The sequence below is a fragment of the Medicago truncatula genome, chromosome 1, assembly GCF_003473485.1.
Source record: "Medicago truncatula cultivar Jemalong A17 chromosome 1, MtrunA17r5.0-ANR, whole genome shotgun sequence".
Lineage (NCBI taxonomy): Eukaryota > Viridiplantae > Streptophyta > Magnoliopsida > Fabales > Fabaceae > Medicago > Medicago truncatula.
This window is the reverse complement of record NC_053042.1, coordinates 10795803-10816816: the sequence shown is the minus strand read 5'-3', so window position 1 is coordinate 10816816 and position 21014 is coordinate 10795803. Positions and strand designations below refer to the sequence as shown.

General features: G+C 32.6%; 1 protein-coding gene, 1 long non-coding RNA gene and 1 pseudogene across 8 annotated transcripts; 1 reads left to right on the top strand and 2 right to left on the bottom strand.

Moving 5' to 3' along the window:
• Positions 1–5042: 5042 nt before the first annotated feature.
• Positions 5043–8014, bottom strand: LOC112421824 (uncharacterized). The gene is made up of 2 exons (XR_003012146.2): positions 7622–8014; positions 5043–6506 (listed from the first exon to the last, which is right to left on the bottom strand). It is a non-coding gene; the product is annotated as an uncharacterized lncRNA (long non-coding RNA).
• A 479-nt stretch (positions 8015–8493) lies between these two features.
• LOC25482487 (uncharacterized) lies at positions 8494–18297 on the top strand. 7 transcript variants are annotated; one of them, XM_039833845.1, is made up of 11 exons: positions 8496–8828; positions 9346–9454; positions 12056–12149; positions 12267–12435; positions 12519–12993; positions 13286–13403; positions 14372–14493; positions 15111–15196; positions 15677–15786; positions 15859–15891; positions 16288–18297. In XM_039833845.1, exons 4-11 carry the CDS (start codon positions 12345–12347, stop codon positions 16348–16350), a joined length of 1098 nt encoding a protein of 365 aa, XP_039689779.1. In that variant the 5' UTR covers positions 8496–8828; positions 9346–9454; positions 12056–12149; positions 12267–12344; the 3' UTR covers positions 16351–18297. The 7 variants fall into 7 exon arrangements, 5 of the variants coding, with proteins under 5 accessions (XP_039689781.1, XP_039689785.1, XP_039689779.1 ...); XM_039833847.1 differs by having other exon boundaries at positions 8494–8828; positions 12056–12435; positions 15120–15196; XM_039833843.1 differs by lacking the exon at positions 12056–12149.
• An 83-nt stretch (positions 18298–18380) lies between these two features.
• On the bottom strand, positions 18381–20801 carry LOC25482486 (uncharacterized; annotated as a pseudogene).
• Positions 20802–21014: the final 213 nt, after the last annotated feature.

Below are 21014 nucleotides of genomic sequence, written 5' to 3'. Positions count from 1 at the left end.
ACAGGATACACCAAATCTGGCCTTGTAATGGTCAAATAGATTAATCTCCCAACAAGCCTTCGGTAAGAAGATGGTTCAGCAATGAAATCACCATCTGTTTTGCTAAGAGACAAATTCTGCTCCATTGGAGAATTGGCAGGCTTTACTGCTAAGTATCCCATGTCCTCCAATATTTCAAGTGCATATTTTCTTTGTGAAAGTGTGATTCCTTGTTTGGATCGAGATACCTCTATGCCCAAAAAGTATTTCAAGTTACCGAGATCCTTTAGCTTGAATTGTTCCATGAGATGAGCTTTAATTCTCTCGATTTCTTGGAGATTATTTCCTGCCAAAATTATGTCATCGACGTAAACAAGGAGAGCGGTAAAGCTAGTTTCATGGCGTCTAACAAATAACGAGTGATCTGATTTTGATTGAGTAAAATCCGCAAGAACGAGTACTTTGGACAATTTGATAAACCATTGACGTGAGGCTTGCTTTAGCCCATACAAATACTTGTGAAGCTTGCAGACACGTGTCTCCCCCTTTCTTCCGTAACCGGGAGGCAATGACATGTATACTTCTTCCTCGAGATCACCATGAAGGAAAGCATTATTGACATCTAATTGTCGAAGATGCCACAACAAGTAGTAACCGAATAGTAACGAGCTTAGCAACCGGGGCAAATGTTTCACGATAATTAAAACCTTCAACCTGATTGTACCCTTTTGCAACTAAGCGAGCCTTGTAGCGCTCAACGGTTCCAGCTGGATTGAACTTGATTTTGTAAATCCATTTGCAACCCACTGGATTCTTGTTTGGAGGAAAATCTTGGAGAGACCAAGTGTTGTTATCATGGAGAGCAGAAAGTTCTTCGTCCATAGCAAGACGCCACTTTGGATCCTTGACTGCCTGGTGAAAGGAGGTAGGTTCTTTGACAATTGATATGCAAGTGGTGAAAACACGATGGGCAGCAGAAAGTCTATCATAATTGAGAACTTGAGACAAGGGATGAAGAATACCTTTAGGAGCAGCCAACACCGAGTGAGACGACGGTAAGGAACGAGTCGGCAAGGACACTTCTACGTGATACTGTTGAAGGTAGCTGGGTGCTTGTATCTTTCGTTTAGGTATAGGAGCAGGAAGAGGGGTATTATGAGGTGCTTCTGGTAGTGTCAAGGTTGTAGAATCGGAAGTTGCGGCATCTGAAGTGGACGTGGTGGTAGGAATAATTGCTTCTAGAGGTGCTGTAGTGGGTGCCACAATAGGTGGTGTTTGTTGTTGGTCATCCAATAATAATGGTGTTGGGGAAGGAAAGAATGGCATAACAACATGACGTACAGTAGTGGTAATAGGAACTTGATGTGTTAAAGGATTAGACAGAGTGGCAGCGGAAGTATATGGAAATATGTGCTCATGAAACATGACATCTCGAGAAATAAAATTTTTCCCAGTGGCTAAATCATATACCCGATAACCTTTGGTACCATAAGGATAACCGAGGAAAATACAGCGAACAGAACGTGTGTCAAACTTTGATGCTTTGTGATGGTGGTTGGAGGCAAAACATAGACAACCAAAGACCCGTAAGTGGTGATAAGTCGGTGGTTTGTGGAATAGTACCTCAAAAGGTGTCTTGCCTTGAAGAATGGGCGTTGCAGTGCGATTGATTAGGTAAGTGGCAGTGAGGATAGCGTCACCCCAGAAGGTTTTGGGAAGGTTGGCTTGGAAAAGTAAGGCACGAGCTACATTAAGAAGATGACGATGTTTTCGTTCAACAACGCCATTCTGTTGTGGGGTTGAGACACAACTAGTTTGATGTATAATTCCTTTATCATGATATGTGTTTGGGATGGAGAATTCTAATCCATTGTCACTACGAATGATTTTAATGCGGGTTTCAAATTGGGTTTCAACTAGATTTATAAAGGTAAGTAAATACTTTCTAGCTTCAGATTTTGTATGTAATAGATAAACTCATGTGCATCGAGAAAAATCATCTACTATAGTGAGGAAATATTTTGCCCCTTGCAAAGTTGAAACATGATAACCACCCCAAATATCAACATGAATTAACTCAAAACAAGATTTTGTATTGATAGAACTAGTGGAAAAAGGTTTTCTAGTTTGTTTAGCAAGTGGACAAATGGAACAATCACTGATAGAACGAAACTTTACAAGTTCAGAACACAGAGAGATTGCATGCATGCTTTTATTGGAGGGGTGACCAAGTCGTTGGTGCCAAAGATGAGGATTGGTTGAAGTGACCATGGCAGCAAACGAACTACACCCAGCAAACTTCGACGTATCTAAGTAGTAGAGTCCAGCTTCCTCAATTCCCGTCCCAATCGTCTTCCCCGAATGTTGGTCCAGCACAAAACAAAGGTTGTTGGTAAAAGTTGCATGACAGGAAGATGTTTGATTTAATTTAGCCACAGATATTAAATTTAATTCAAAGGAAGGGACACAAAGCACATTATAAAGTATGAGGCTTTTAGAAAAATGTATTGTCCCTATATGTGTGACTTGAGCAAGGGCATGATTGGGTAAATAGCCATAACGATTAGTAACAGGACTGCTAGTGGTGAAGAATTGAGACGAACAAGTCATGTGATCAATGGCTCCTGTATCAAATATCCATCTAATATTCTTACCATATGTGAGATATTTAGGAGCGATACCTGAAATGTTGTTCATTGTCGACACTTGATTGGCAACACTAACCGATTTTGTCCGATTAATGAGTTCAAGTAGATCATGGTATTGATCTGCAGTCAGGTTGTATGATGAAGTTGTCTCAGCTTTGTCAGATTTGGAATTCACATGATTAGCTCTAGAAAGGGAGTTTGAGAAACCTTTCCTATCCCCTTGAACATTTTCTCGCTTGAGCTTGCGACAAATGTCAATGGTATGACCTTTGTAGCCACAATGATCACATTTAAGATGTTGGCAGCAATTTTCAGCAGTGTGTCCAGCAAGGTTGCAGCGATCACATTTGAGGTGTGGATACTTTGGTTGATAATTCCTATTGGAATTCGGTGGCTCATTTCTGACAGCAAAAGCTACTGCTTCTGATGTTACTTGTGAAGAAATGTCACGTTGTTTTTCATCTTGAATAATAAGAGAAAATACCTTATTCACGAGGGGCAATGGATCCATGAGTAAAATTTGTCCCCGAGCTGTAGCATAAACCGGGTTGAGTTTCATCAGAAACTGAATGGTGTGTTGAGTTTGTTGATACTCCTTCAATTTCTTTGCCACGTTACCGTCACTTAGTGGAAGAGGACTGAGAGCATCACATTCATCCCACAATCCCTTTAATTTTGTGTAGTAGTCACCAATGCCCATATCTCTTTGAACGCACTCGTGAATCTCTTGTTCAATGTGGAAGAGATGCACGTTATTTGCATGAGAGAAACGTTCTTTCAATTCACTCCAGATCTTGGAGGCATCATCATTATACATTACACTTTGAGCAATGCTAGGTGAAATGGTGTTGAGAATCCACCCCTTGACAAGGAGATTGCAGCGGATCCATTGCTTGTACTCCTTGGAAGATGTTGTTGATGGCTTCTTGATGGATCCATCCACAAATCCATCCTTGTTCTTGGTGGTGAGAGCCATGAGCATGGCATGGCTCCAAAGAGGATAATTGCTCTGTGACAATTGTTGAGTCACAAGAACCAAACCTGGTTGGTCTGAGTGATGGAGATATAGTGGAGCGCTTGGATCATCATATTTGTTGGTAAGGCTCTTATTTGTAGAGGCTTTGGGTGTTTCTAAGGTTTCACCATGTTCTGCCATGATAGAAACTATGGAGAAAATGGGTATTTGAGCTATAGAGGCTTGAGTGCTCTTGATACCATGTAAAAGAAGATAATTGCTTATGTTATTATTGATTGTATGGAGTATACAGATGTTATATTTTATACATGTGGGAATGATAATGTGCTTATTAGCACAGACTATACAAAGCAACAATTAAATATGGACATTAAATTAAATCAGTCAACTAAGAGAGAGTCAAGTACTGATGTAATTAGCAGGAGCTATACAAGGCAATAATTAAGTATAGACATTAAACTTAATCAGTCAACCAAAAGAGAATCAGGGAGTTATTAGGTAGGATCATGATTCTTAACAAAAAATAATCATAGATTTTATTTACTAATATGTTTTAGTGTGAAAATTACTAATATGCATCCCGTGAAAAATCATAATTACTAATATATTATATAATAATGTTATCGTAAAATATATTTCATAAATAAATATATACTAACATATTCCCGTATTTGTTTGTGGATCATTTGTCATTAAAAAAATATAAGAAAAATTATACAACGGTATGAGATATAATACTAATCTATACTAATATAAAGAAAAACAACTTGATCAAAATCAAAATTTCATTAAAAAAAACACCGTTCATAATTTCCAAACGTTAGCGCAATAAAAAGAGCGGAAAGACGTGCACGTGATTACACGTCTTTTCGCTAGTTAACATAAAAAATACTCATTAACATTACAAATTAGACTATTGTGCCGGGTATAAATTTCATCTTCCTATATTTGCAAGTATCATAATAGTTTTCTCATTTTTATGTCGATGATATTTAAAAACGATAATTTTAACTTATTATTTTCGCGGGTCCCATACAAATACTTATACTCATGTATTTTGATTAATATCGAATTCATACAATCACCTATTTTATTAATATATAGTTCACATTAAATTTCATAAATAAATATATATTGAATTGTACACTCCAACGGTTTTCGTGATTCATTTCTAGACAAACAACATGAAAAATTTGAAGTGTGGATAATCATAGTTGATGTATTATAATATTGATCTCATTTTTTTATCGACGATATTAAAAAATAATAGTTAATATTAGTCAACGATTTAAGTTACTAATATGGATCCCGTGTTAACACTCCAACGGGTTTTTTGGTGTGATCCATTTCTAGAAAAACAATGTGGAAAAAATTAAGTATGAATAATCATAGTTAGATTAGTGTACGATAATATTGATCTCAATTTTATATCGACGATATTAAAAAAAATTAATATTAGTCATTGATTTTAATTACTAAGATTTGTTTCACATAAAGACCAATAAGAACACTAATTTTATCCGATAGAACAAATCAATTTGTTCTCAAATAAAAAAAAATCGATTTTTTATGATTTCTTTCCATCTTTGACTTTTCAACCCACACATATAAAATTAAATTTGGGCTTATTCCCGATTTATTTTTCGGGAATCTCTCACCCACTCCATTCCATTATTACTTTTCATTCTATCTCGTTCCTTCTTCTCCAATTTCTCCCAAAACTCAAGCCTCTAGCCACAAACCGGCCACCTAGCTCTCCATTTCCGATCACCTTTTATGCAAATAAATTTCATATTTGTTATCCTTTAATCTTCCTCTATATTTCTATTAAAACAAATTTTTTTAAGGAGTTACTTTGAAAAAAGGGTCATTCTCAACTTCTTATATTTCCCCACCACAGAAAAATAAAACCCCTTCCTTGTCATGTAGATTTGACTTTCATAAAGTTTAGTACCAAATCTGCAAGACTGATCATGTAAGCTTTATTGGAATCTATTTGTTGATATGGGCATCAAATTCTAAAGAAATTCCCCCTTCTCTCATTCCCTGCATCAACAACAAACTTGTGATTAAATTTTGGATCTCAAACTTTGTATTGTTTTATTATTGAAATTTTTTATTTTATTGTTTAGTGTAGGATCTGTTTGTATTTATTTTTTAATTTTCTAATGAAAAATATTTTGTATGAAGATCAGACACACACTTCCATTTTTCGTTGATTTTTTGAAATTATCTTTATACAAATATAACAAAGAAAAAAAAAACTCTACTTTTCGAAATATCTACGTTGTATGTACAAAATCTGTTTAATTTTCTTAGGGATTAAAAATATCCATGTTTACTTTTTTATAAACGATTTAATATTAATAGATCTGAAAAATTGATAAACATAGTAGTATATTAATTTGCAAAGTGATGAATTTTTATTTATTTGGCTGGCTGCACTCTATTTTATATATTCAAATCTGAAGAGTTTGTAAAAGATAGAGTAGAAAGTAATTTTTACAATTTATTTTGTATTTCAAAAAGTAAACCATGATTGATTAAGTTGAAAGAAAAATAAAAGTTGTAAGTGCTATTTTGATGCATAGTTTGTGAATGATCTGTGTAAGAAAATTAGCTTGATCTTTTCATAAGCTACCCGTGCATTCCTAGCAAGGATAATCAAAATATGAAAATTAGTTTGAATTTGAAGGAAATGAAAGGAAGAAAAAGAGAGTCATCATGTTAAATCTACACACGCAAAAAATGCAGGAAACTAAATATTGTTAGGAAATATGAGTTAGTGACAATAAATTGAATAAATGTATAGATAAGAGAGTAAAGATGAGAAAGTGACAATAAGTGACCCATTTTCTTTATCTCGAATAAAAATCTTTATCTCTGAGACAAAGCTTCAAAATCTGCAAAAATGGAAAAGAAGAATCGGACAATAAAAGGCAATGTCAATTATTAAACAAAAGACAACAATAAAATCCTTAGTGGTAGATCTTCTAATTTCTAATACAAGAGATGCAAAAGGTGATCTTCAACAATCAAAAGTATAAAACGAATGTCCTTTGAAGAATCGTATTAAGAGAGAAGAGGGTCTCATTTACGAAATTGGATACCATAAATCAAACAAATAACAACTTAAACTAAAAACAATAGATCACGCCAGATTAAGCAAATAAATAGTGACCATCAACAAAGAAAACTACTTTGACATTACACCATACTCTAATTATTATAACTAATATCTCCCGTTTATATTTTCTTTTTCCTAAAAACTCTGAGAAATATTATGTTGCTATGAATTATTCAATGCAAAAACAATAATGTCAAAAGTAAGAAACAAATTCAGTCATACTGCTAGAATATGTTATATGATTTGATGAAGCCAAAGTTGATCAACCCGACTTAATTATAATATTGCATCAATGATCCTCTATGCAAACTAACAAATGACTTAGATAGCATTGCTGGATTCCATTTATTCCTGGTACACCAATTATAATGTATTGACTAAATTGATTAATTACAAAAGATCAAACAAAGTTCAAATGTCAAACATTCAGAGTAACAAACATTGAGCTTCTTTTCCATTATTTACCTCAATGTAAAATTGATGTGAGAATTTTATAAAACACAATTGCAGCACAAAAACTTATAAACAAAAATTAGAGACATAACAATATTCTAAAGTTAAAAATTGAAGATAATGTCACAAACACTTTGTGAGTGATCCCTTTCGCATTAAAAATTCATATATATATATATATATATATATATATATATATATATATATGACATAAACATTTTATTAAACACTTGGTGTGCATATTTAAAATTGAACAGAACATTATTAAAACATGAACAAAATGACTTTCCAAGCCTACAACTTTGTTATTAGAAACATGAACAAAATTAGTTTCCAAGCCTACAACTTGGTTATTAGAAATATGAACATAATTAAAATAATAATAATAATAATAATAATAATAATAATAGGTTTAATTTTGTTGAACTAAGTACTAACCCATAAATTTGTTCTTCCTTCTCACATACTTTCCTTCTCCTTGTTGGGTGCATATATATGTTCCCCTGATTTCCTTCTCTTGTGCTTTCCTTCCTTTCCAACAACAACAAAAGCAAACAACAAAGCAAGTAAATTGAATTTCTTTAAAGAGAAATAAACAAAATCATAAGCACATAATCAGAAAACAAAAAGAAGTGATTGTTATTGGGTAAAGAAAGATGAAGATGGATTCAATTTTTTTTGAATCTGACTTTGAGAGTGAGAAGAAATGGGAGAGAGTGAGAGAAAATGAAATAAGGAAGAAAAGAAGAAAAGAATAGTGAAAGAGAACGTGGTGTGACAGTGTTATCTGAAAAGCAACTTTTAGGATTGAAAATGACAAAAATAACTCTGTGATTAATGAAGGAAATATGATAGTGAAAAAATAGGTATGGGTACTTAAGTAAAACTATTACTCTTGGCAGCGGATTTGTCAAAAATAACCCTGCATTGTGAAGAAAAATAAAACTTAAAGTGTAGGTAAGAAGTAATTTTGGTAGTACTTTGTTTTTATATATTATTAGTGTAATAATTAATTTCTGAAAATATTTTGTTTTCATATTTTAAAATTTAATGTCCATTTTGAATTGTAAAAAAGGAAATAGAAGATTAATCTAATGAACAATTGTGATAGGGAGAAAATAAATGAAAAATTAATAAAAAATGTATTTATTTAGGGGAATAAAAATGTATTTTTAAAAATAATGTTGACATTTTCAATTTTTAGAACTATTTTCGAAAATTGTAAAAAAGAAAAGTGGCGAGTGAGATAGATAATAAAAGCTGAAGCATAAACCAGTATGGGCCGGGTACAACAATAGACAAAGCCCAAAATAATAAACCCTAATTTCATTTGTTAACTTTATTCTCTCTCTTAAGCAATGAATCTGAGCTCTCTTCATCTAAGAAACCCTCGCCGCCGAATCACTATTCACGCCTCCTTAATCCATTACCGAACAACCTTTGACCGAGCCAATCTCACAATCTTCATCTATTCCTTCTCCTATATCATTCTATCAAATTTATTTTCAGATCAGATAGACTTTTAAACATCTCAAATAGACAACATTTTGAAAAATCGTCACCATAATTCCAAATACCATTCCCATTAATTACCGCGCCGGAAAATTTAGCCACCATTATGTTCTGGGTTGGAGTCTTCTTCCAGGTCAAGTTCTTTACATATTATGTTTTCATTACATGCAACAACAACAACCAAAAAAATGAAATGAAATTTGATGTGATTATATTTTAAATTGGATTTACAATACCATTGAATCATTGATACATTTCTTTTAGGTGATATTCAGTTAAAAAAACTCTATTAAGCAAGCTATATGTTTCCCATTTTATACATAATAATAATAATAAATTACGTAAATCTATAATTTTGTTTCCCATTGCTTTAATAAAAACTTCTTTCAGGCTCATATTCAATTTAGAATCTTAATTGTTACTTTTCCTAATACTCTCACATTTGATATACTTTTACAAATCTATATTTTTTTCCCTTTTATCTTGCTACTTCAATGATTCATTCATATAATCACAACATAGAGGATTGCTACTCCTTTTGGTAGTTGTTTACCTTACATACAAAGGGGATACACATATCTCCTAAGTGATTTTTTATTTATTTCATTGCTTCCCTTTATTAAATTATTTTATCATTTTGGTCTTCACAGGTTTGTCAAAGTTAGAGTAAGCCTCAAGGCCTAGTGAATGCAAGTAGTGGTCTCATCCATCGAAGAGATCATCACACTATCATCAGGAGTTAAACATATAGCCTTGCAGGTAAGTTAACTCTATACCAAGTTAACATTATTAAAACTATTTTATTATTTTTATGACATTTTTTTATCTTATTTTCCCAAAATTTCAAAAAAGAAAATCTATATTTTGATTAATATAAATTGAAATGGGTTCTATTTAAAGAGGGTTTTAAAAAGAAATTATTAGAAAAGGAAGATTTTTGATCCCAAAATCAATGTGATATACACAGAAAGGAATCTATTAAAAAAATGCCAACTTGCAACCATCTAAATCAATTTAAATTGAAAAAACTTGTGCTAAAATAAATGAAAAACTTACATTTCATTGCATAACTAACTTAAGAATGAATTAACAAACTAATATATATTTTATGCAACCTTTGATTTTTCAATACAATTTTGGGAGAAAATCTTGAATCAACAAATCTTAGCAACATTCATGAATTGATTATATTGATGGACTATTTCAATAACAAAAAGTGCTTAGCTATTAATCTCTAGCTCTATGACAACAATTCTGGCCTTGAAGTTATTTATAACATATTCTCTCTGTTTTTATTTTTTTTTCAATAGTAATTATTTAACAAGTAATGTCTGAATAGATTAAACAATAGGCTTTTAGTCTAATAGTTTATATTATTATGATGAAGTTGTTTAATTTTTTCATATATAAACAAATTCATCAATCAACATATCTATGTCAAAATCTTCTTGGAAAATAACAATCCGTGGAGTGAAATGATACAAATTTCATGGTAAATCATTATTGTCAACCCTTGTAAATTTAGAGTCATACACTTTGGCTATCTTGAAATTGTCTCTAATAATATGATATTGTTACACTTCACAACGTGGAACAAATTAATATTATAGACAACACATTCCCTCAATTGTGTTTACAAAGATGTATATGAGCCTCTTTTTAGCTATTGCAGGAGTCTTGTTTCATTGAAGAAAAAAATCAAAATCGGAAATTAGATTTTACCAAGAAACGCTTTTAATTTAGTATAAGAACACTAAAAACAACAAATTATTGATAACCTCAACATTCATTAGGATCATTTTAAATGAGTTGAGATTTTGATATTTCACTCACATGACACGTTTTAACAATCTTCACCATCAGAAAATAATTCTAAGTAGAGTCTATGACGTGAGAAATCATGACAATATTTGAGTTAGTTGTCATGTCAAAAGACCGACAAAATAAATATTTAGCAAAACTATGGTTGCAAATTATGAAAATGATAAAAAAAACTTAAGAAACAAATACATCTCTTGCAAAAAGTAAATAATTAAAAACGTAAAAATAACTACTACTGTTTAACCCCTATTTTTTTTGTCTAACACCACAACATTTGAGTTGGCATCCATGGTTGCAAATCATGATCATATTAAAAAATATAAGAGAAAAAAGCATAAAAGAGTAAAAGTTTTGGAAAATAAGTAGTAAAAAAGCGCATCATGATAGTAATCAAAGGACAAAGAAATAAAGGAGTAGTATGTTTTGAAGGATGAATATTCTTAGAAGGAATACCCATGGTAACCGTATATGTCTTTTGCCTGGTTGAAAGCTAAAAAGGTGGTTTTTAAGTTTGGTTCAGATAGGTGGTGTTCAAGTCCCTTACAATGCTTGGGCATCGCGTAATGGTTTGTTTTGGTTGTTTGTATGACTGTATTTGTAAAGTAGTTCTTTTGGCACACCTTGTGCTAGAAGAGTTGCTTTTGGTGGTTAATATAATTCCATTTTTGTTTGTTCAAAAAAAAAAAAGGTTTAATAAGTTATTTGGTCTCCTAATTAATTTCAAGTTTTCATTTTCGTCTCATAACTAGTAAAACTCATGTTTTGGTCTCTCACGTTTGTCTTCGTCAATCAAATGAAGCCCCCTGGCCGTTAACTTTAACCTCAAATATCTATGATGGACCAACCTAAAGAGTGGTCCATCATAGATTCTACTAATTTTTTTAATTTAAACCTTTAGATTTTATTTTAAAATGAGAACCATTAGATTACATAGGTTTATTTTATCTTACGGTTAGAATTTCTTTTTAAATCAGAACCGTTAGATTTTCTCTCCTCATTCTTCTCTTCATCCTCTCAACTCCAATGTCTACCATAAATCTCAAATTAATTTTTCATATCTAAACTCATAAATAAAAACTTCCGGAGTTTAATCTCTTCCCAGTCCTCTTAGACGTTGTTTTTGCCATCGCTCATCATTCTTGTATTGCTTCACTTCTTTTCATCGCTAAGACAAAGGTCTTTGCGTTTAATTTTAACTTCTTTCGATATACTTAACTCTCTATATGCTTGCTTGTTTAATTAGATTTACCTACTGGGTCGGTTTATTAAGCTTCTGGTTTTTAATTCATCAAAATTACTAGTTTTTAAGTTTATTTTGCCCCAACTTTAATTCGTTTATTATGTCCCAAAATTAACTGCATTATATAGCTGCTGTCAAATGCTAAAATTCTACATTTGAGAATAATTTTTTGGTTTCAAAGTGGTTCATGGGATACATAAATTCATGTCGTTCATGTGAATTTCTACAAGTATTTTGGATTCCAAATTGAGTGTCTTACAGTGCCAAATTTTGTATGTTGTCGTGTGTATGTGTATAAGAACATGCTTCGAATGGGGTCACTAAGGGTCTGTTTGGCAAGGCCAATAAGCTAGCTTGCAGCTACAGCCTATAAGCTATCAGCTAGCTTTTCAGGTATCCGCTTTTTTTACCAAACAGAGCCTAGGTGGGGGGATCAAGCTTGTAGCTAACCAATAATTGGAGAATGAGAACGTCATGTGATGCAGTCTGCTTATATCAAAACTTTTGCAGTGCAAATGGAACCTTCCTGTCGTTGAAGAGAGTTAGGCAAGATAAACTTTATCGTTCAAATCCTCAAAGATAAAACAAATGCCAGGTTCAAGGTTTCTCTTCAGTAATGGCATCCTTTCACAAACATTAGATGTTCCTCCCGTCAAACTCTTTCTTGAAGCTAATCCAGGTACTTGAGATACATTCAAACATTTAGTAAAATAACTCCTACAAAATTTTGTAAAATCTTTTCCTGGTTTGTTTCTGGCCCAGGTGCTTACACGACATCACGTACTCACAATAATGCTTCATGCTTGTTATTTTGGGAAAGACACATGAAAAGACTTTCAGAATCTATACGAATTCTGTCAAATTTGGCGCCACAACTTTTGTTTAAATCTAACAATGCGGCAAGTTTGCTGCCATTGGCACCAAATTTTCAAGTTTCACCGCCTGCATTGCAGATGCTTGTTAATGATTCAGTGGGGAAGGTCTTACCCATTGCATTGAAAGAGAGGGTCAATTCCAAGGAGCTGGCCATTACAACCCTTGTTGGTGGTAATCTGGAGGAACTGAATATATATTATAAGACTATGAGTGATGAAAATATGAGCAAATCTTTTGATGTGCATGTGCATATTGAGACTTATGTTTCTCCTCGGTTTGGTATTCGAGGAAATGGTGCACATTTGGCTGTTGCGGGCTATGGAAGGAATGTTGCAGCTGCAAAATATTCAGATTGGGTAAGGTCAGTTTATTATGCTACCTGAACCCGAATTAGAATACAAGTATTACTGAACTCTTCTATGCTTTTCCTTAAATCCCATATAAGAAAAAACAGGATATTGGTGAGTTAAGGTACAATATCAGAAAGTTTGTATTTTTTTCTCCATTATTATTTGCTTAAAGTGGTTTAATGAATTGTCTTGACTTTAGTATTGTGGCCTTTGACAATATAAAATTTCAATAATAATTTTTCCTGTTGCTTGTAGTGCTGATGTTCATTCAAATTACTAGTATAACTTTTTTCTTCAATGCAGGATTAGGAAGACTCTGGAAAAGCTTAGACCTCCATCAGTGACAGAACTGTTGCTGTCTTATAATGGTGATCAAATACTTGAAGGTTGTGTGACAAACTTTTTCGTTGTTTGTCGCAAGGTGAGCTTATTTTATCTCAGCACAAGTTCTAAGCTTATTGTTGACAAGCTTATTTGATGCTAGAATTTTCTGTGCTCTTTCTGTTAGTAACTATATGTTTGTATTACCTCCTAAAATTTGAACCAAAAATCTGTTATACGTGGTTGTATTGTCCATTCTTTAATTTCTAAAAGCCGCGTGACTTCTGAAATTTGAATTGTTTTAATGCTAAAGTTTATGCACAGAACTTTGGTGGAGATTAACAACCATACCTTTTTATTGAAAACATTTATCTTCGATTTGCTTTGGATTATGATAAATGTCATAGTGAATTCCTATTATTTGTTTGTCACGTTGATAAATAAATCAATATTTACATTTTCATTCCATTTCAAGACTTTATTGGTTTTATATTCTTTTAAAAATATTAAGATATCATTTGCTTTCTTGATCTTTTGTCTCAAGATTTCACAAGGCAAAATGGTTTTGATTCTCCTGCTTTTTGTATGTCTTTTTTTATGTCTGTTTGGTTAGACATTATATGAAATAAACTTATGCGTTGTAGACTTTATTTTATATTTCTTCATGTGGCAAACATGCACATACAAATTTTATTGTTCATTTTTGGCTTAAATGCTCTTTTGGTCCCTTAAGTATTTATTTGGTATCGCTTTGGTTCCATAAGTAATAAAAGGTCCGTTTAGGTCCCTTAACTTTATTTAAAGTATCGGTTTGATCCTTTCTGTTAATTTAATTCAAAAAAATGTTAAGTTTAGGGACCAAACTAATACTAATTAAATAAGATAAGGGATCAAAATTTAACGTTTTTTTGAATTAAATTAACAAAAAGGACCAAACCGATACTTTTAATAAAGTTAAGGGGCCAAAACGGACCTTTTATTATTTATGGGACCAAAGCGATACTAAATAAATACTTAAGGGACCAAAAGAGCATTTAAGCCTTCATTTTTTTTTTAATTTAAAATTAGGATCGGGGTTCAGATGATGAGAAGGCTCCATATGATCATGGAAATAAAAACTCTTTTGAAGTGCAGACAGCTCCTATAAGTGATGGTGTTCTTCCAGGGATAATACGTCAACTAGTGCTTGAGTATGGTTTGTTTATAAATTTAATTTTTTACTACTATGTTTTTCTTCAACCAAAAAGGAACTATGCCCTTTCTTAAAATTTTTAGCAGAATTTATGTTACTTACCGTGAACTATAGCTCAAAAATAATATAAAATGAGGACTTTATCCCAATATCGCATATTGCTAACAGTAAGGCTGAGAACAATGCTCTTTTGTTTTTGTTGCTTTTGAATTGTCTGCTGATGGTTTATGGTCTTGTTTGTGTAAATGTGGATGAGCTCATTTTTTTTCGATCTCCTTCCCAATTAATACAAATTTTTAGTTTTGTTTCCTATGATGGAATTCTTAAAACTATTCTGTTATGTGATATAGATATAAATCTATTCGTCAAATCCTGCTAGGTCATAGGAGAGCCTTGCATTCACTAATATTTGGAATTTGTCTTGGCCATTGAAATGTTCACTTCAAGAGCAAAATGAAACTAGTAATGTTTTTTTTTTTGTCAGGAAGATGTGAATGAGTAAATCCAAAAATTATAGAAATAAAAGTAGACCAATGTCATATTTATATAGGATAGAAAATAGCAAGCACAAACAGGTTTTTCTCATGTGATTGGACATGATTTACACGTGTGCAGGGTATGCAGGAATGAAGGAATCCCATTTCGAGAAGTTTCTCCATCATGGTCGGAACATGAAACTTGGGAGGAAGCATTCATCACAAGTATTTTTTGTCTTTTCATTTATTCATCTCAAGTGTTATTAAGGATAGAATAGAGCCCAACTTTGCAAAAAATTTCTTTTGAAAATGTGACTGGCCGATTAAGCCTCATAAAAGCTGTACACTAAAATGACCTAGATCTAAATCAATGGCTGAGAGTTTTGATGCATTTAAACTTTGATTCAGCCACCACCTGTGGTGTAGAAAAGTAACTATTCTATGTTAATAAGTTGTAATTACTTTTCCTCACAAGAAAACTATTTAGTACTGACTTGTAGATGTTAGTTGCTTAGCATTAACTGACTTATCTATGAGTTTGGTAATTTAATTTACAATGACACTGTATTGTGAGTTCAAATATCAAACCTTTTTGCAATCTTAAACTATTTCTTTTAATTATTTATTCTACACAAACTTGCAAGATTTCTGTCTCTCCTTTTTTGGTCTTCTCTAAAACTCACTTGGCATCTAATGTCATTCCAGATAGCTTGAGGCTTTTGCAACATGTTGATAGTATTCAGGTTCCAACAGAATGGCATTCAGCCCATTTTAAAACGTGGAAGGATATATCATGGACAAAAAAGCAATTTCAGGTGGTAAATTTTTATTGTCGCTGCATTTATATTTATTTTATGTTATGATTTTCTCAATTTGAGTAAATGCAGGGTGGACCTGGGTTCATCACAACATTAATCCAGGTAAATTTATGCATTACTTTCACATTTTGAATTGGGATTGGGGTAGGGAAAGAAAAATTAAACACTCATTCCACAATATATGTATCCATTTTCTAAGTTTGTTGGCTTTAAACTTTATTTTGAATAAACTAATCACACTCATGGAGATAAAAAAAAATCTTCAAAGCTTTGACTTCAATCAAGTTTTTTCTTGTTTCTAATTATGTGTTTGTTTTGGCGCTTGACAACCACGAACGTGCGTTTAAGAGCCTTGAAACGTGAAAATATAGAAGCTACAAATTGTAGCATCTGTCCAAACGCACGTTCAGTACACATCCACCGCCAAACAAACCTGCAATAAGTCATATTTCCTAACATTGCAATTATACTACCATAATTGCTATTTGTTTTAATCAGGAAAAAGTTATGGAGAAAGCGATTTTGGAAGGGTGCCCAATAAATAACATATGTACAAGATGAAGATCCTACTTCTTTGCTAGGATGTAGTTGAGCTTTGCTGGGATGTAGGATGTAGTTGAGCTTATTTCCTCCCTTCTTATGTTGGTTATCCTGATTACTGTCAACGGAATAGTTTCTCGATGAGTAAATGATGAAAATGTAATGATTGTAAAAACTCTTGGAAGATGTCACTTTACTGATATGAAATCTGAACAACATTATTAACAAGTCTGTTGTTTTATGAGCATTATTGTATATTAATATTCGCATATACTAGGCACTTGGTCCTTTGTCTCAAAATTGTGAGACGAGTATTTTATATTATAAAATGAAAGTAGCCAGCTGGACAACTGTAGGATAGAGCAGTTGATTATATATATATGGGATAAGATCAAATGACACCAAGGTGTCAAATTAAATTTGACATTTGACACCAAATCCTAGCCATTAATACCTTTTTAATCTAACAGCTCGCATCAATTCATTAAGTGCTCACATGCTTGATCAAGTGACCCATATTTTATTTTTAGAAAAAAACCAAAAGAAGAATAAATTATTTCTAAAAATAAAAGATGGGTCACTTGATCAAGCATGTGAGCACTTAATGAATTGATGGGAGCCGTTAGATTAAAATCGTATTAATGATTAGAATTTGGTGTTAAATTTCATTTGATCCTATCCTATATATATAATCAACTGCTCTCTAGTCTACAGTTGTCCAGCTTTTACTTTCATTTTATAATATAAAAAACCCGGCTCACAATTGAGACAAAGGATCGGATGCCTGATATATGCGATTAATATACAATAATGCTCATAAAACAACAGACTTGTTCATAAAGTTGTTCAGATTTCATATCAGTAAAGTGGATATCTTCCTAGAGTTTTTACAATCATTACATTTTCATCATTTACTCATCGAGAAACTATGTCGTTGTCATTAATCAGTATAACCAACATACGAGGGGAGGAAATAAGCTCAACTACATCCCATCAAAGAAGTAGGATCTTCATCTTGTACATATTTTATTTATTGGGCACCCTTCCAAAATCGTTTTCTCCATAACCTTTTCCTGATTAAAACAAATAGCAAATTTGGTAGTATAATTGCAATGATATGACTTATTGCATGTTTGTTTGGCGGTGGATGTGTACTGAACGTGCGTTTCGACAGATGCTATATTTTCACGTTTCAAGGCTCTTAAACGCACGTGAACGTGCGTTTCGACAGGAAAAACTTGATTGAGTCAAAGCTTTGAAGATTTTTTTTTATCTCCATGAGTGTGATTAGTTTATTCAAAATAAAGTTTAAAGACCACAAACTTTGTAAATGGATACATATATAGTGGAAGATGAGTGTTTAATTTTTCTTTCCCTGCCCCAATCTCAATTCAAAATGTGAAAGTAATGCATAAATTTCCCTGGATTAATGTTGTGATAATCCGAATTCAAATTGAGAAAATCATAACATAAAATTAATATAAATGCAGGGACAAGAAAAATTTACCACCTGAAATTGCTTTTTTGTCCATGATATATCCTTTCACGTTTTAGAATGGGCTGATTGCCCTTCTGTTGGAACCTGAATCCTATCAACATGTTGCAAAAGCCTCAAGCTACCTGGAATGACATTAGATGCCAAGTGAGTTTTAGATAAGATCAAAAAAGGAGAGACTGAAATCTTGCAAGTTTGTTTAGAATAAATAATTAAAAGAAATAGTTTAAGATTGCTAAAAAGCTTGATATTTGAACTCACAATACAGTGTCATTGTAAATTAAATTGCCAAACTCGTAGATAAGCCAGTAAATGCTAAGCAACTAGCATCTACAAGTCACTACTAAATAGTATTCTTGTGAGGAAAAGTAATTACAACTTATTAAGGTAGAATTGTTACTTTTCTAGACCACAGCCCCTGGTGGTGACTGAATCAAAGTATAAATGCATCAAAACTCTCAGCCATTGATTTAGATCTAGGTCATTTTAGTGTACAACTTTTATGAGGCTTCATCGGCTAGTCACATTTTCAAAAGAACTTTTTTGCAAAGTTGGGCAATATTCCATCCTTAATAACACTTGTGATGAATAAATGAAAAGACAAAAAAAATACTTTTGATGAATGTTTCCTCCCAAGTTTAATGTTCCGACCATGATGGAGAAACTTCTCGAAATGGGATTCCTGCATACCCTGCTCAAGTGTAAATCATGTCCAATCACATGGGAAAAACCTGTTTGTGCTTGCTATTTTCTATCCTATATAAATATGAAATTAGTCTATTTTATTTCTATAATTTTTGGACTTACTCATTCACATCTTCCTGACAAAAAAAACATTACTAGTTTCATTTTGCTCTTGAAGTGAACATTTCTATGGCCATGACAAATTTTAAATATTTGTGAAAGCAAGGCTCTCCTATAGACCTAGCAGGATTTGACCAATAGATTTATATCTATAACAGAATAGTTTTAAGAATTTTATCATAGGAAACAAAACTAAAAATTTGTATTAATTGGGCAGGGGATCGAAAAAAATGAGCTCATTCACATTTACACAAACAAGACCATAAACCATCAGCAGATAATTCAAACGCAACAAAAACAAAAGAGCGTTGTTCTCAGCCTTATTGTTAGCAATATGAGATATTGGGATAAAGTCCTGATTTTATATTATTTTTGAGCTATAGTTCACAGTAAGTAACATAAATTCTGCTAAAAATTTCTAGAAAGGGCATAGTTCCTTATTGGTTGAAGAAAAACATAGTAGTAAAAAATTAGATTTATAAACGAATCATACTCAAGCACTAGTTGACGTATTATCCCTAATAGAACACCATCACTATTAGGAGTTGTCTGCACTTTAAAAGAGTTTTTTTTTCCATGATCATATGGAGCCTTCTCATCATCTGAACCCCGATCCTAATATGAAATAAAAAAAATGAACAATAAAATTTGTTTGTGCATGTTTGCCACATGAAGAAATATAAAATAAAGTCCACAACGCATAAGTTAATTTCATATAATGTCTCAACAAACAGACATACAAAAAGCAGGAGAATCAAAACCATTTTGCCTTGAGAAAGTGAGCATCAAAAGATCAAGAAAGCAAATGATATCTTAATATTTTAAAAAGAATATAAAACCAATATAGTCTTGAAATGGAATGAAAATGTAAATATTGATTTATTTATCAACGTGACAAACAAATAATAGGAATTCAGTATGACATTTATCATAATCCAAAGCAAATCGAAGATAAAGGTTTTCAATAAAAAGGTATGGTTGTTAATCTCCACCAAAGTTCGGTGCATAAACTTTAGCATTAAAACAATTCAAATTTCAGAAGTCACGCGGCTTTTAGAAATTAAAGCATGGACAATACAACCACGTATAGCAACAGATTTTTGGTTCAAATTTTAGGAGGTAATACAAACATATAGTTACTAACCGAAAGAGCACAGAAAATTCTAGCATCAAATAAGCTTGTCAACAATAAGCTTAGAACTTGTGCTGAGATAAAATAAGCTCACCTTGCGACAAACAACAAAAAAGTTTGTCACACAACCTTCAAGTATTTGATCACCATTATAAGACAGCAACAATTCTGTCACTGATGGAGGTCTAAGCTTTTCCAGAGTCTTCCTAATCCTGCATTGAAGAAAAAAGTTGTACTAGTAATTTGAATGAACATCAGCACTACAAGCAGCAGGAAAAATTATTATTGAAATTTTATAGTGTCAAAGGCCTCAATATTAAAGTCAAGACAACTCATTAAACCACTTTAAGCAAATAATAATGGAGAAAAAAATACAAACTTTCTGACATTGTACCTTAACTCACCAATATCCTGTTTTTTCTTATTTGGGATTTAAGGAAAAGCATAGAAGAGTTCAGTAATACTTTTATTCTAATTCGGGTTCAGGTAGCATAATAAACTGACCTTGCCCAATCTGAATATTTTGCAGCTGCAACATTCCTTCCATAGCCCGCAACAGCCAACTGTGCACCATTTCCTCGAATACCAAACAAGGGTTGTAATGGCTAGCTCATTGGAATTGACCTTCTTTCAATGCAATGGGTAAGACCTTCCCCACTGAATCATTAACAAGCATCTGCAATGCAGGCGGTGAAACTTGAAAATTTGGTGCCAGTGGCAGCAAACTTGCCGCATTGTTAGATTTAAACAAAAGTTGTGGCGCCAAATTTGACAGAATTCGTATAGATTTTGAAAGTCTTTTCATATGTCTTTCCCAAAATAACAAGCATGAAGCATTATTGTGAGTACGTGATGTCGTGTAAGCACCTGGGCCAGAAACAAACCAGGAAAAGATTTTACAAAATTTTGTAGGAGTTATTTTACTAAATGTTTGAATGTATCTCAAGTACCTCGATTAGCTTCAAGAAAGAGTTTGACGGGAGGAACATCTAAGGTTTGTGAAAGGATGCCATTAATGAAGAGAAACCTTGAACCTTACATTAGTTTTATCTTTGAGGATTTGAACGATAAAGTTTATCCTGTCTAACTCTCTTCAACGACAGGAAAGTTCCATTTGCACTGCAAAAGTTTTGATATAAGCAGACTGCATCACATGAGGTTTTCATTCTCCAATTATTGGTTCGCTACTTGATCCCCCACCTAGGTTCTGTTTGGTAAAAAAAAGCGGATACCTGAAAAGCTAGCTGATAGCTT

What these genes read in the sequence shown, in the direction of transcription:
- LOC25482487 (XM_039833843.1), top strand. Translation starts at nt 12,345, where the DNA reads ATGCCAGGTTCAAGGTTTCTCTTCAGTAATGGCATCCTTTCACAAACA. An exon ending in CTTTCTTGAAGCTAATCCAG is followed by an intron (nt 12,436 to 12,518) that starts GTACTTGAGATA and finishes TTTCTGGCCCAG; the next exon opens with GTGCTTACACGACATCACGT. An exon ending in ATACGTCAACTAGTGCTTGA is followed by an intron (nt 14,494 to 15,110) that starts GTATGGTTTGTT and finishes ACACGTGTGCAG; the next exon opens with GGTATGCAGGAATGAAGGAA.